We start from the raw sequence: 15705 nt of genomic DNA on the forward strand, positions 1-15705 counted from the left end.
CACTCTCCTATGGTGATAACTGACTCTGAGGAGGGACAACAGCACACTCCTGTGGTAGATAACTGACTCTGAGGAGGGACAACAGCACACTCCTGTGGTAGATAACTGACTCTGAGGAGGGACAACAGCACTTTCCTGAGCATGGGTAAACCTCCCAAGATGTACACCCATTGGTTGAGAGAAGATGGTGATAATTGCCAGAGTGAGCCCATTGGTTGAACAGCAAGCGTGAGAATTGTGACTTGCTTATAGACTATAAGGTCAATAGGTGAATGACATTCAACACATGGCTAATAGGGAAGAGGAGAAACAAGACACTATGATTATATATATTTTTTAAATGTAACCTTTATTTAACTAGGCAAGTCATTTAGGAACAAATACTTATTTACAATGATGGCCTACCCCGGACGTCACTGGGCRAATTGTGCGCCGCCCTACGGGACTCCCAATCCCAACCGGATGTGAACCAGGGACTGTAGTAACACCTCTTGCACTGAAATGCAGTACCTTAGACCCCTGCGCCACTCTGGAGAACATCATGATGATGATATGTTTGTATTCATTCCCACTGTGATGATGATACGTTTGTATTCATTCTCACTGTGATGATGATACGTTTGTATTCATTCCCACTATGCCCCTAGAATAGGAAACAAAGGGTATGTTATGTTACACTTACTAGACATAGTTAAATGACCATTCAGACTTCCTGATTGAACTTCCTGAAACTACATTATAATTTCCACACAATCTAAATCAGGGAGGGGCKACAAAAAATCTGYACTCATGTGYGGCAACAGTAGCTCTCGGTCTGCCTACCCACATCCATACCCACACATGCAGAAGTATTTTTTGAGGGCCCTAAGTTACATTTAGTTGGGAGCCCCCCCCCCCCACCTTGCGACACAATTTTTATTTATTTTTCGACAGCAGAGAAAAAGTTTTATATATCTACACATTTTGCCATTGGGCGTAGAGAAAATGGTGCAGTTTTAAAGCAAGTTTGCTGCAATTCTAAACATTTTAACATGTGGCAGAGAGAAGATTTAGCAATTTTACAGCTATTTTCCTGCAATTCCACAAATTTTGCTATAGGTTGTAGAGAAGTGTTTGAAGTTTTCAATATGATATCTGAATGAGAGTGGTAATTTGACCAATTTTATGATAGCTGGCTAGAGCAATCTAGAAAATGTTAGCTGACATGYGCTAATTGAGAGACTGTCAGTGATTGACACAACAACAGGAAAATGCTGACACAGAACCACATTTCTAAATTTCACCTTGTTTATTCTACCATTCTTAATATTCAATATTAAGTTGATAACCCAAAATTGATCAGTTTTGTAAATTGATCCGCTGGCCTACAAAAGGGGGGGGGGGGGCGTCAGTTGCCTGTCCCTGATATAAATGATAGACGTTGTAAGATCCACTAGAWTGTCTTGTCAGGTGCAGACTTGGCCATGAGGTGTTTCCTGTTGTTCTTATCAGGCTTCAGCAGAATGATGTAACATTTGGGCAGGAAGAGGCAGGTCAGCAGGCCGAAACTGGAGCCCAGGATGGCGAACACCTCCGTGGCCGTGGAGTACTTCCCAGGAGAGCTGACGTAGGCAGGGATGAAGGAGATCCACACGGCACAGAAGATCAGCATGCTGAAGGTGATGAGCTTGGCCTCGTTGAAGTTGTCTGGGAGTTTCCTGGCCAGGAAGGCTAAGAGGAGACAGAGGGAGGCCAGCAGGCCGATGTAGCCKAGCACAAGGCAGAAGCCCAGGGCTGAGCCCTCATCACATAGGAGGATGACACAGGCACTCTCACGTGTCATCAGTCTGCGTGGGCTGGGAGGGGAAACAGCCAGCCACACAGCACAGATCACCACCTGGAAGAGGAAAATAATTGTCATGTTGATAAGTCCAACAAGGGTGCATGATACGAAGAGAACAACTGGGTCAATGTTCCTACCTGGACCAGAGTACAGAGTGAGATGAAGGCTCTCTGCTGTAGAGGACCAAACCATTTCATGACATTACTGGCTGGAAGTGTAGCRCTGAAGGCCATCAACACCACTATTGTTTTCCCCAGAACACAAGAGATGCAGAGGACGAAGGTGATCCCAAACGCTGTGTGACGCAGCATACAGGACCACTCAGAGGGCCGGCCAATGAAAGTAAGAGAACACAGAAAACACAGAGTCAAGGAGAAGAGCAGCAGGAAGCTCAGCTCAGAGTTGTTGGCCCTGACAATGGGGGTGGTGCGGTGACAGGCGAATATGAGGACGACTGTGGCAGTGCAGAAGGACCCCAGGAGGGCCACAGAGAGCAGAGCGATACCCATTGTGTCACCGTAGGACAGGAAGTCAACCTGCTTGGGGATGCAGGCTGTACACTCCTCATTGGACCAGAACTCAGGTAGGCAGCGAACACACTCTATAGCATCTGGGGAACATGGAGAAGACAAGACATATTTCTGTAGTGAGGCTGGGTTATGACAACACACGCTCACATCCATACAGGCTGTAGACTGGCCTCACCTGTCTGATTGCTAATCTCCCCTGCTGTACAGACCACACAGTCAAAGCAGCAGATAGGGAAGTGAGGCCTGATGGCCCTCCGAGTGCCTGGATGACAGCTGCTACTGCATACTGACAGAGGGACCTGGGAGGGAGATCACACACTGCTTCAGTCAGAATTAAACATGAATGCACAGGAACACACACGAGAGTAACAGAGATACAAAAATACATACAAAATACAAATTCAACTTAATTAATGTATTATTTGACCATATTTTATGACCATGAAATTCAAAAGAATACATCTGAAAAGGAAAACTAAACTACTAAATGCAATTTCTTACAACAACAAAAAAACTTTTAACAGACATCATAGTTGGATGCAGTTTAATGAAATTAATGTCCTTTGTTGCATCCATCTCCTCCATTTATTCTTTGTCTCCTCATTTTCTAAGAAATTAAATCTATTTTTTCCAAAGAAATCTAACTAGGACAGCATTTTTTAAAGAATATGAAGAGATTAAAAGGTAAAAGTTCAGACATTTATGAGAGCCTTACTGTCGTCTGGTTTCCATTCCAGATGATGTCCYTTTTCTGGATGTATAGTTTCTTCCTGCCCAGGCTGGTAGTCTCGTCAAACGTCCCCACTGTGACAAACTCTACCTGGCCCTCTGCCCCTAACTGCCAGTTCACCAGGTCATACACAGCCACTGGGTCCCCGTTCACATCAAACTTAGTCTCATCACCAAAAGAGTTAGAGAACTCCACCTGCTTCAGGTAGTGCAGGAGCTGAGGAGAAAAAGACAATCGGGGAATACATTCAGAATGTTTCAAATGTAACCATTTGTTTTGTTTAAAACAATTTTTTAAAGTAACTACTTTTCTTTCTTAAAACTATATATGAAAGTAAAAAAAATGTTTTGTCTAAAACTTTATTTAAAAGTATCCATTTTTCTTGTTTAAAACATCAGTACATTTATCTGACCAGTACCAGTCCAGTACCTGCCATGGCTGTACGCTGTCAGTATTTGGGCAGGCATGCAGAGGAAAAGGTCCTCTTCCTGTCTCACAGCTCCTCATAGCATGCAGTGCGTGGGCGATGGCGTACACAGCCTTGTACACATTATAGGATATCCTCAACTGAGACACGTCAGAGTAGATGTTCCGGACACTGCCCAGGTCCTCAGACCCAGAGCACAGAGGTTTACCCCCCTGACTATCTCCACCCCCATCACCCTGCAGGCTACACCTAAACACCTCCTCCCAGAAAGGGCGTAGGAACGGGTCCTTGGAGGCGTCTGGGCTGGAGGGGTGGAGACGCAGCAGGAACTCCTGTAGTCCAGGGATGTGCACAGCTCGGCGGATGGCAAAGCCCATGGAGCCCTGGAGGATGGGGAGGAAGCGGGGTGGGGTGGAGAGAACTGAGGCTGTACTCCAGGCTTCGCTGGCCAGCCACTGCACCCCTGTCAGACCCTGCCGCAAGGCCTCGTCAAACAAAGCTCCAGCATCCTGCTCCAGGGCAAACACCAGAACCACCCCAGTCCCGGAGGACCGAATACGGGCAACGATGGAGGCCATGGCCCCCTCCGCGTGGTTTTTGGGGATGATTTCATGGAGGGCCATGCAGGCACCGAGCTTCTGCACCTAGAAAGGTATACTATGGTCATTTAGCAGACACTTTAAGCCATAACACATTCACATTGTGTATTTATCCACACAGGAGAAAATGATACAGTATATCCCACAAACCTTCTCAGAAAATATTTGTGCTCCCCCACGACCATATGCATCGTCCCCGGCAACCACACCCACCCATTTCCAGCTGAAGTGCTGGACGAGCTGCACCAGAGCATCGACCTGGAATCAGACATGGATTAACCTTTTCCCAACACTCAATTGGTACTAGAGTAGAGATTCGATAGGAATTAGATCAGAGAGAGAAAGTGGAGAAGTTAGAGAGTTACATGGAATGAGAAGTCACCTGGAAGAAGTCACTGGGCATGGTCCTGAGGAAGGCTGGGAACTCTGCCTTGTTACTGAGACATGCACAGCTAGAGAAATAACTGACCTGTGAGAGAGAGAGAGAAGAGAGAGAGAAGAGAGAGAGAGAGAGAGAGAGGAGAGAGAAGAGAGAGAGATGATTAGAGGAAAAAGTAACTCTTCAGCCAATGTACTTCTGTTAGTAACACCCTTAAACTGTGAAGAGTAGTGTATACTGTTAAATGTAAGTGGTCAGTCTGCCTACCTGAGGTACTCTGAAGACTCCCAGGAAGCGAGCAACCACCAGAGACAGAGTGGAGCCTCCATCCCCGATGACCACCGGAACCTGGCCATGACAGAATCCCCCCTCCACCTCTCCTTCCCCTTCTCCCCCCATCAGTTCCACAGAAGCCCTCAAGGCGTGGTAAGGAGTACTGCACGAATCATATATCTTATATCCCAGAGTGAAGTTGGGGAGCAGATGATCTTCTCTGTTGATCTCCTCGATGGCGAACATCATGGTCTGCATCCAGCGGAATGTCCGGAAGTTAAACCTGCGCGGGAGAGGAGAGGACAGATGGATGAGTCTTACACTGAGGAGAGAACAGAGGGATGAGTCTTACATTGAATCCTTTTATGGTGACGGCCATAGTCTAGAGAACTAACTCAGACCCTCACCCGGTGCAGCGTGTGCTGGCTGGTTTGGAGGTGAAGGAGAGGTCAGGCTGCAGCACCATGTCATGGAGGGAGAAGAGGCCCCCTAGCATCACATCCCCCTCCCTCTGTAGCATAGGCAGGGCAGAGGGAGCCGCCATCAGTCTACACTGCTGAAGCTTGGACTGAGGCTGGGAGGAGATTAGACAGAAGAACTCCAAGCACAGCACTGTCACACAAAGGGACCCTGATCTCTTCATTGTCTCCGCACTGCCACCATTTGCTCACATAAGTCAAAATTCTATATACCAGTTTATAACTTGTACATCCAACAAAGTCACACCAAGACTTTGACAGTTCCTACTGTACTATAATCCATAAGGACACATARAATTAAGCCATGCAGTAAAGAGAGTTGTTAACTCACTACAACAGCCTGCGTTCCCATGAAGAGAGATTCCTCCAGTTTTAGAAAACACACCCTACTAAACCGTAACATATTGCATATCCTCATAAAGTCCTAGAATACACCTGCCCAACTGCCAAAGACATACAGCCAAGCTGAACCCTCACAGACAGTACAGCACACAGACCCACACACATCCTCACCCACTCATTGTGGGGTCACGGCAAGAGCCCTCTTTATATGTTACCGACCTGACTGCCTCCCCCTCCTCTCAGATCACCTCCTGTCAGATAGCTCTTATCTCCCCAGGGATACCGGTCAATGGAAAGACGAGAGCATCTGCCAGTTTCACAGCGAGACAGTGACAATAACAAACAACTGCCATGCACATTGGACCATAATGGAGTGAGACAGGAGACAAACACCATTTACCATTCTGCCTGAGTGAACCAGCTGATCTTACAGCGATGTGAGGAGGCAGAGGGATCACCTCCCTGCAGACAGGTACCTGCTATAAGTCTCAGACCTCTAATTTACACACGCCTCAAGGAAGAATGTGTGTCTCATTGGAGTTATGACAAAATAATTATATAACACTGCTGTTGTCAATAGGAGCAAAACGGTAAGTTTTGTTGAAAGTCTTCCATGTGATGTACAGTACGTATATGTTAATAAACAGTACCAGTCAAAAGTTTGGACACACCTACTCATTCAAGGGTTTTTCTTATTTMTACTATTTTRTACATTGTAGAATAATAGTGAAGACATCAAAACTATGAAATAACACATATGGAATCATGTAGTAACCAAAAAAGTGTTAAACAAATTATTCAAAGTACCAGTGCCTACACCACGCACCAGGCTTCCAGRGCGTTTCCAGAGCCCTGTTCCTCCTCCACGCACTCTTCCTATGGTGCGTGTATCCAGTTCGGTGCCTCCAGTTCCGGCACCACGCACTAAGCCTCCTGTGCGTCTCCAGAGTCCTGTATGCACTGTTCCTTCTCCCCGTACCCGTCCTGATGTGCGTGCCCTCAGGCCCGGTGCCACCAGTGCCGGTACCACGCACGCAGCCTATAGTGCGCTTCGAGAGTCCAGTGTGCCCTGTCCCTGCTCCCGACTAGCATGAAGGTGCGTGTCCTTAGCCCGGTGCCTCCAGTTCCGGCATCACGCATCAGGTCTACAGTGCGCCTTATCCGGCCAGAGCCATCCGTCTCCCCAGCGCCATCTGAGCCATCCGTCTCCCAGCGCCATCTGAGCCATCCGTCTCCCCAGCGCCATCTGAGCATCCGTCTCCCCAGCGCCATCTGAGCCATCCGTCTCCCAGCGCCATCTGAGCCATCCGTCTCCCAGCGCCATCTGAGCCATCCGCTCCCAGCGCCTCTGAGCCATCCGTCTGCCCAGTGCCGTCTGAAGCCATCCCGTCCTGTCCGAGCCATGAGCCCCGTCTGTCCCGACCGTCAGAGCCGATAGTCAGTCAGGAGCCGCTAGAGCCATTCGTCAGACAGGATCTGCCAGAGCCGCCAAACCAGACAGGATTCTGCCAGAGCCCCAACCAGACAGGATCTGCCAGAGCGCCAACCAGACAGGATCTGCCAGAGCCGCCAAACCAGACAGGATCTGCTAGAGCCGCCAGTGAGCCATGAGCGTCCAGAGCCGTCAGCCAATAGCGTCCAGAGCCGCACAGCCATGAGCGCAGAGCCGTCAGCGAGCCATGAGCAGTCCAGAGCCGGCAGCGAGCCATGAGCGTCCAGAGCCGTCAGCGAGCCAGTGCAGCGTCCAGACGCCAGCTAGCCATGAGTGTCCAGCTGCCATGTATCCAGAACTGCCCCTCAGTCCAGAGCTGTCTCTCTGTCCGGAGCTGCCCTTCAGTCCGGAGTTGCCCCTCTATCCTGAGCTAACCTCTTCTATCTGAGCTACCCTCTCTATACTGAGCTACCTCTCTATCCTGACCTACCTATCTGTCCTGAGCTACCTTGTCCCGGAGCTGTCCTTATTTTGATGTTACCCGGTAATTAGGTGGGTGGAGTAAGAGGGTGGTCATTCTGAGGGAGAGACGTAAGCTGGGATGACTATGGTGGGGTGGGACCCGCCAGAGCGCCTGAGCCACCACCGTGGTCAATGCACCCACCCTGACCCTCCCAGACTTTTTGCTGGTTGCGCCCGGAGTTCGCACCTTAAGGGGGGGTTATGTTCATCTTCCTGACTGTTTTCTGTTAGTTTTTGTATGTGTTAGTTGGTCAGGACGTGAGTTTGGGGGCGAGTCTATGTTTTTCTGTTTCTATGTTGGTTTAATGGGTACTAATATGGTTCTCAGATTAGAGGCAGGTGGTTTTCATCTCCTCTGATGAGAATCATATTAAGGTAGGTGTTGTCACATTGTTTGTCGTGGGTGTTTGTTCTCCTGTGTTAGTGTTCTTCTATGTTTGCACCATACGGGACTGTTTCGGTTTGTTTGTTCATTTTGTTCGTTCGGTTTTTATGTAGTCATTTCCCTGTTCGTGCGTTCTTCGTGTTACATGTAAGTTCTTACGTCCAGGTRTGTCTACATTCGTTTTGTTATTTTGTTAGTTAATTCAAGTATAGTTCGTTTTTTGTCTTCGTTGTTTTGTCGTGTCTAAATAAATATCATGTCTAAGTATCACGCTGCGTCTTGGTTCAATCCATGCTCCTCCTCTTCGGATGAAGAGGAAGAGGAGAACCGTTACACCACCCTTTGCCTTGATGACAGCTTTGCACACTCTTGGCATTCCCTCAACTAGCTTCATCAGGTAGTCACCTGGAATGCATTTCAATTAACAGGTGTGCCTTGTTAATTTGTGGAATTTATTTCCTTCTTAATGAGTTTGAGCCAATCAGTTGTGTTGTGAGAAGGTAGGGATGGTATACAGAAGAAAGCCCTATTTGGTAAAAGACTAAGTACATAATATGGCCAGAACTGCTCAAATAAGCAAACAGAAATGATAGTCCATCATTAATTTAAGACAAGAAGGTCAATCAATCCGGAAAATTTCAAGAACGGAAAGTTTCTTCAAGTGATGTCGCAAAAACCATCGTGCTATGATGAAACTGGCTCTCATGAGGACCGACACAGGAAAGGAAGACCCAGAGTGCCTCTGCTGCAGAGCATAAGTTCATTAGAGTTACCAGCCTCAGACATCGGCAATTAAATGCACCTCAGAATGCAGCCCAAATAAATGCTTCATAGAGTTCAAGTAACAGACACATCTCAACATCAACTGTTCAGTGGAGACTGAGTGAATCAGGCCTTCATGATCGAATTGCTGCAAAGAAACCACTACTCAAGGACACCAAAAATAAGAAGAGATTTACTTGGGCCAAGAAACCTGAGCAATTGACATTAGACCGGTGGAAATCTGTCCTTTGGTCTGATGAGTCCAAATTTGAGATTTTTGGTCGCCGTGTCTTCGTGAGACGCAGAGTAGGTGAATGAATGATCTCCAGATGTGTGGTTCCCACCGTGTAGCATGGAGGATGAGATGGTGTGGGTGTGCTTTGCTGGTGACACTGTCTATGATTTATTTACATTTCAAGGTACACTTAACCAGCATTCTGCAGCGATAAGCCATCCCATCTGGTTTGCGTTTAGTGGGATATCATTTGTTTTTCAACAGGACAATGACCCAAAATACATCTCCAGGCTGTGTAAGGGCTATTTGACCAAGAAGGAGAGTGATGAGTGCTGCATCAGATGACCTGGCCTCCACAATCACCCAACCGCAACCCAATTGAGATAGCTTGGGATGAGTTGGACTGCAGAGTGAAGGAAAAGCAGCCAACAAGTGCTCAGCATATGTGGGAACTCCTTCAAGATTGTTGGAAAATAATTCCAGGTGAAGCTGGTTGAGACAATGCCAAGAGTGTACAAAGTTATCATCAAGGCAAAGGGTGGCTACTTTGAAACACTTTTTTGGTTACTTCATAATTCCATATGTGTTATTTCATAGTTGTGATGTCTTCCCTGTTCTACAATATATAAAATAGTGAAAATAAAGAAAAACCCTTGAATGAGTAGGTGTGTCCAAACTTTTGACTGGTACTGTATACAGTGCATTCGGAAAGTATTCAGACCCTTTGACTTTTTCCACATGTTGTTAGGTTACAGCCTTATTCTAAAATGGATTCAATAATTTTTTCCCCTCATCAATCTACACACAATACCCCATAATGACAATGCAAAAATATATATATATTTTTTGCAAATGTATATATTTTTTTTAATTATGGAATATTACATTTACATAAGTATTCAGACCCTCTACTCAGTACTTTGTTGAAGCACCTTTGGCAACGATTACATCCTTGTGTCTTCTTTGGTATGACGCTACAAGCTTGGCACACCTGTATTTTGGGAGTTTCTCCCATTCTTCTCTGCAGATCCTCTCAAGCTCTGTCAGGTTGGATGGGGAGCATCGCTGCACAGCTATTTTCAAGTCTCTCCAGAGATGTTGAATCGGGTTCAAGTCCAGGCTCTGGCTGGGCCACTCAAGGACATTCAGAGACTTGTTCCAAAACCACTCCTGTTGGCTGTGTACTTAGGGTCGTTGTCCTGTTGGAAGGTGAACCTTTGCTCAAGTCTGAGGTCCTGAGCGCTCTGGAGCAGGTTTTCATCAAGGAANTTGGCTGTGTACTTAGGGTCGTTGTCCTGTTGGAAGGTGAACCTTTGCTCAAGTCTGAGGTCCTGAGCGCTCTGGAGCAGGTTTTCATCAAGGAACTCTCTGTACATTACTCCATTCATCTTTMCCTTGATCCTGACTAGTCTCCCAGTCCCTGCTGCTGAAAAACATACCCACAGCATGATGCTGCTACCACCATGCTTCACTGTAGGGATGGTTGCATGTTTCCTCCAGATGTGACGTTTGGCTTTCAGGCSAAAGAGTTCAATCTTGGTTTCATCAGACCAGAGAATCTTGTTTCTCATGGTCTGAGAGTCATTTCGGTGCCTTTTGGCAAACTCCAAGCGGGCTGTCATGTGCCTTTTACTGAGGCTTCCGTCTGGCCACTCTACCATAAAGGCCTGATTGGTGGAGTGCTGCAGAGATGGTTGTCCTTCTGGAAGGTTCACCCATCTCCACAGAAGAACTCTGGAGCTCTGTCAGAGTGACCATCGGGTTCTTGGTCACCTCCCTGACCAAGGTCCTTCTCCCTCAATTGCTGAGTTTGGCTGGGCGGCCAGCTCTAGGAAGAGTCTTGGTGGTTCCAACCTRCTTCCATTTAAGAATGATATAGGCCACTGTGTTCTCGGTGACCTTCATCGCTGCAGAATTTTTTGTGTACCATTCCACAGATCTGTGCCTCGACGCAACGCTGTCTCAGAGCTCTACGGACAATTCCTTCAACCTCATGGCTTGGTTTTTGCTCTGACATGCACTGTCAACTGTGGGARATTACATAGACAGGTGTGTGCCTTTCCAAATCATGCCCATTCAATTTAATTTACTACAGGTTGACTCGAATCAAGTTGTGGAAACATCTCAAGGATGATCAATGGAAACAGGATGCACCTGAACTCAATGTCGAGTCTCATAGCAAAGGTTCTAAATTCTTATGTAAATAAGGTATTCCTTATTTTATTTTTAATTAGCAAAAATGTCTAAAAACCTGTTTTCGCTTTTGTTAATGAGGGGTATTGTGTGTAGATTGATGCGGACATTTTTTTGTTCAAACCATTTTAGAATAAGGCTGTAACTTAACAAAATGTGGAAAAAGTCAAGGGATCTGAGTACTTTCCTAATGCACTGTACTGTACATGTGTAGCTGATTCATTCAGGACACCGTGTTGCTCTTTTCCCTTCATGCCTGCTCTGAGTCTCTTAGTGCAGTAAAGCATGCGTACATAGTATTTAGAGAGTTGGAACAACTTTTAGAATTTTAAATATTGTTCTAATTCTAGATAWTCAGTTACATTGCATTGTTTAAATATTCCCTGTGTCATGTTAATAGGGCGCAAACATGTCTGCCATAGAATGTAGTAGTGTCATGTAAACGCATCATAACGTGAAAAACCTCAATGTCCCAACTCTCTAAATACAAATCTCTGCTGTAAACCTGTGGAGTAATGACTCATTAAGGCCCGCTTTGTGTAATAATGTGCTCTGGTGTTGGGGAACAGATCATTAAGACTAGTGCTGCAGGCTATGTGAGACAGAAAGGAGGGCAGAGAGAGAAAGATGTAAACAGATAGAATGAGTGTTATGTCGCCTCAGGCTATAGTTWGGCTCCTCTTAACTAATAGCCTCCCTTTGTGAGAAAGAGAGGGGAGGATGGAGAGAGAGGAAGGGAGGGAGGGGGAGTGATGGAGAGGTGTGTTGTGGCGCTCGAGGTAACAGTTTCCCCTCCTCTCCACTAATATCTCCCTGAGACTACCTCTGCTTAGTAAGTAGGGTCATAACAAGATGTCCCAGGTTGCACCTCTCTCAGAGGAGGACCTGTTCAGATGATAATGAAAACAACGTGGTGAGAGCGAGAGCAACACTGAGAAAGTTGCTGCATCACTGAGCTCCTCCGGGGAACAGGCAGGAGAAACAGAGCAGTGAGATTTAATCAGGTGGTGTACAGATGCGGTCAAATACATGTATATTGGCACTCTTGCATGATTCACTATTTCTTCTGAAATAAGTTACATTTGGAAAAAAAAAATCTGCTTACACATGCTTTTGTTTGATTTGCAACTGTGCAGGACCCCCCCTAATTAAAATAAATAAACAAATAAATAAATACAATAATAATAACTAAACTGAATAAGATATGTTTAACTTCAAAGTAGAAAAAATGACTTGGACTAAATTATTCAACATTTCAATTCATTTGTTTGGAGGTAATGATTCTTGTTTACTGTGTAATTTATCTTACATAATGGTAAATTGCAGGTTCCTACAGGGTAAKAATAGCCATTCAACCAGTTTTGAAAAGAAAAAAACAGAACTTTATGGTCCATTGCACTCCATTGTAAAGTTAAAGGGTGACAATATATTAGCATCTGTAGGCTATGTCTAAATCCAGGACACTAATAAAAGGTTTGGTAGCTAACTCAGAACTTGACTTGATCAGCTGACATTACTGTTGATGACTTCTGTCATATCATCAATTTAACACTGATATGGACTAGGCATATAGAACACATAAAAACCACCTAGAAAAGATGTCTAACTGGCCTCTTGGAAAGAGGCCCTTTATATCCGTATCAGACAGCACCAAATGTTCTGTAAACACCAGCCTGGGAGGCTTGTAGGAAGTCAAGGCAAATGTTCTGTAAACACCAGCCTGGGAGGCTTGTAGGAAGTCAAGGCAAATGTTCTGTAAACACCAGCCTGGCGCCCAGTCAGCCAGGATCTGCCAGAGCCGCCAGTCAGCCATGAGCTGCCAGAGCCGTCAGCGAGCCATGAGCAGCCAGAGCCGTCAGCGAGCCATGAGCAGCCAGAGCCGTCAGCGAGCCATGAGCAGCCAGAGCCGTCAGCCAGTCCGGAGTGCCCCTCAGTTCGGAGCTGCCCCTCAGTCCGGAGCTGCCGTCCTTCAGTCCGGAGCTGCCGTCCTTCAGTCCGGAGCTGCGTCCTTCAGTCCGGAGCTGCCCCTCAGTCCGGAGCTGCCGTCCTTCAGTCCGGAGCTGCCGTCCTTCAGTCCGGACGCTGCCGTCCTCAGTCCGGAGCTGCCCTCAGTCCGGAGCTGCCGTCCTTCAGTCCGGAGCTGCCGTTCTTCAGTCCGGCGCTGCAGTCCTTCAGTCCGGAGCTGCCCCTCAGTCCGGAGCTGCCGTCCCTCAGTCCGGAGCTGCCCCTTATCCCGGTGCTGCCCCTTATCCCGATGCTGCCCCTTATCCCGGTGCTGCCCCTTATCCCGGTGCTGGCCCTTATCCGCGATGTTGCCCCTTAAATTAGGTGGGTTTAATTGGAGGGTGGTCATTGGGAGGGGGCTACAAAAGTGGGATTGACTATGGTGGGGTGGGGACCACGCCCAGAGCCTGAGCCGCCACCGCGGACAGATGCCCACCAGACCCTCCCCTAGACTTTATGCTGGTGCGTCCGGAGTTCGCACCTTGAGGGGGGGGTTATGTCACGTTCCTGACCTGTTTTCTGTTGTTTTGTATGTGTTTAGTCGGTCAGGGCGTGAGTTGGGGTGGGCATTCTATGTTATGTGTATCTATGTTGGTTAATGGGTTACCTGATATGGTTCTCAATTAGAGGCAGGTGGTTTACGTTTCCTCTGTTGAGAACCATATTAAGGTAGGTTGTTTCACATTGTTTGTTGTGGGTGGTTGTCTTCCGTGTCTGTGTCTGTTTGCACCACACGGGACTGTTTCGTTTGTTCGTTCGGTTTTGTGTAGTCTATTTCCTGTTCGTGCGTTCTTCGTGTTATGTAAGTTCGTTTGTTCAGGTCTGTTGACTCCGTTTATTATTTTGTAAATTCTCAAGTGGTTTTCGTGTTCGTCTTTATTCTTTAATAAACATCGTTATGTCAAATTACCACGCTGCATATTGGTCATCTGATCCTCTCGCTCTCCTCGTCTGAGGAGGAGGCGAAGTAGCGTTCGTTACACATGATCACTATGGCTAACCACCATGTGTTGTTCATCGTAACTTACTTCATCTGCCTATAAACTTTTCATGCTATTGCGAGTCGTGGTGGTAGGCCTACAACGTAACATATCATCGCGTGACTACAACTTCTTTGATCTGATGGCTATTATATCAATACTTGCGCATAAAGGTGTTTCCACGACATCTCTCGCATACTTAATTTACTGTCAAAAACAAATCCCACCACGTCGAATGAACAAATTGTCTGTCGACATTTATGAAATTGTAACTGGAATTCCTGTTTCTTTCAGCCCTGTCTTGCTTTTTTAATGCGTAAGTAAAGTTATTCGCATGAAATGGTTGATGGAAACCTGGTTACTGTTCACAGAATGTCATCAGTACAAATAACAGTGAATAATCGTTGTGTTGATCTATCACGCCCTGACTTAGAGATCCTTATTATTCCCTATGTTTGGTTAGGTCAGGGTGTAACTCGGGTGGGATATTCTATGTTGTCTGTTTCTTGTTTTTGGCCGAGTGTGGTTCCAATCAGAGGCAGCTGTCTATCGTTGTCTCTGATTGGGATCTACTTAGGCAGCCCTTTTTCCCAACCATTGGTTGTGGGATCTTGTTTTCTGTTAAGTTACTGTTGCCTGACAGAGCTGTGCGTTTTCATTTTCGATTTTGTTATTTGTTTGAGTGTTTTTTAAATTAAAATCATGAACACTTTCCAAGCTGCTCCTTGGTCTACTCTTTCTACCACAACGAGAGCCGTTACAGAAGATCCCACCAAAACGGACCAAGCAGCGTGGCCAGGAGGAGTAGACATGGGAGTATATCCTGGATGGAGAAGGACCCTGGACGCAGGCCGGAGAGTATCGCCGTCCAAGGGAGCAGATGGAGGCAGTGAGAGAGGAACGGCGATGATACGAGGAGTTAGTCAACGACGGAAGCCCAAAAGGCAGCTCCCAATTGTTTGGGGGAGGGGGTACACGGGGAGATTGGCGGAGTCAGGGTTTAGACCTGAGCCAACTCCCCGTGCTTGGGGGGGGGGGGTACTGTCACGCCCTGACCTTAGAGATCCTTATTATTCTCTATGTTTGGTTAGGTCAGGGTGTGACTCGGGTGGGAAATTGTATGTTTTCTGTTTCTTTGTTTTTGGCCGAGTGTGGTTCCCAATCAGAGGCAGCTGTCTATTGTTGTCTCTGATTGGGGATTATACTTAGGCAGCCCTTTTTCCACCATTAGGTTGTGGGATCTTGTTTTCTGTTTAGTTACTGTTGCCTGAAAAAACTGAGTTTTTAAAATTAAAATCAACACTTTCCACACTGCGCCTTGGTCTACTCTTTTTACACCAACGAGAGCCGTTACATGATCACTCTAAAATAAATTAAACAGGGATCTTACATTTCCCTATTACAAATGGAAACATTTTACATTTCTTCTACTCAGTTATTGCAATTGCACTGGGTCCACTGAGAGCGATAGTTGCCCTGTGGCATGGATAGGGTTCTGAGAGATATTCATATATTATATGAAAGGTGAGGCCTGGCACAAAAAGAGAGCAAGACCGAGGGGGAGAATGTTGTAAAACTGTACATTCACTTGGTTTAAAGTATATAGTATTA

General features: G+C 46.4%; 1 protein-coding gene across 1 annotated transcript; it reads right to left on the reverse strand.

Annotated features, from left to right (window-relative positions):
- Positions 1–1432: 1432 nt before the first annotated feature.
- LOC112073167 (extracellular calcium-sensing receptor-like) lies at positions 1433–5307 on the reverse strand. The gene is made up of 9 exons (XM_070440053.1): positions 5168–5307; positions 4755–5043; positions 4491–4577; positions 4259–4366; positions 3512–4153; positions 3068–3298; positions 2528–2651; positions 1960–2432; positions 1433–1876 (listed from the first exon to the last, which is right to left on the reverse strand). The coding sequence occupies exons 1-9, from the start codon at positions 5302–5304 to the stop codon at positions 1433–1435; spliced, it is 2535 nt and encodes an 844-aa protein (XP_070296154.1). The 5' UTR covers positions 5305–5307.
- Positions 5308–15705: the final 10398 nt, after the last annotated feature.

This window comes from Salvelinus sp. IW2-2015, unplaced genomic scaffold (assembly GCF_002910315.2).
Source record: "Salvelinus sp. IW2-2015 unplaced genomic scaffold, ASM291031v2 Un_scaffold2171, whole genome shotgun sequence".
Classification (NCBI taxonomy): Eukaryota; Metazoa; Chordata; class Actinopteri; order Salmoniformes; family Salmonidae; genus Salvelinus; species Salvelinus sp. IW2-2015.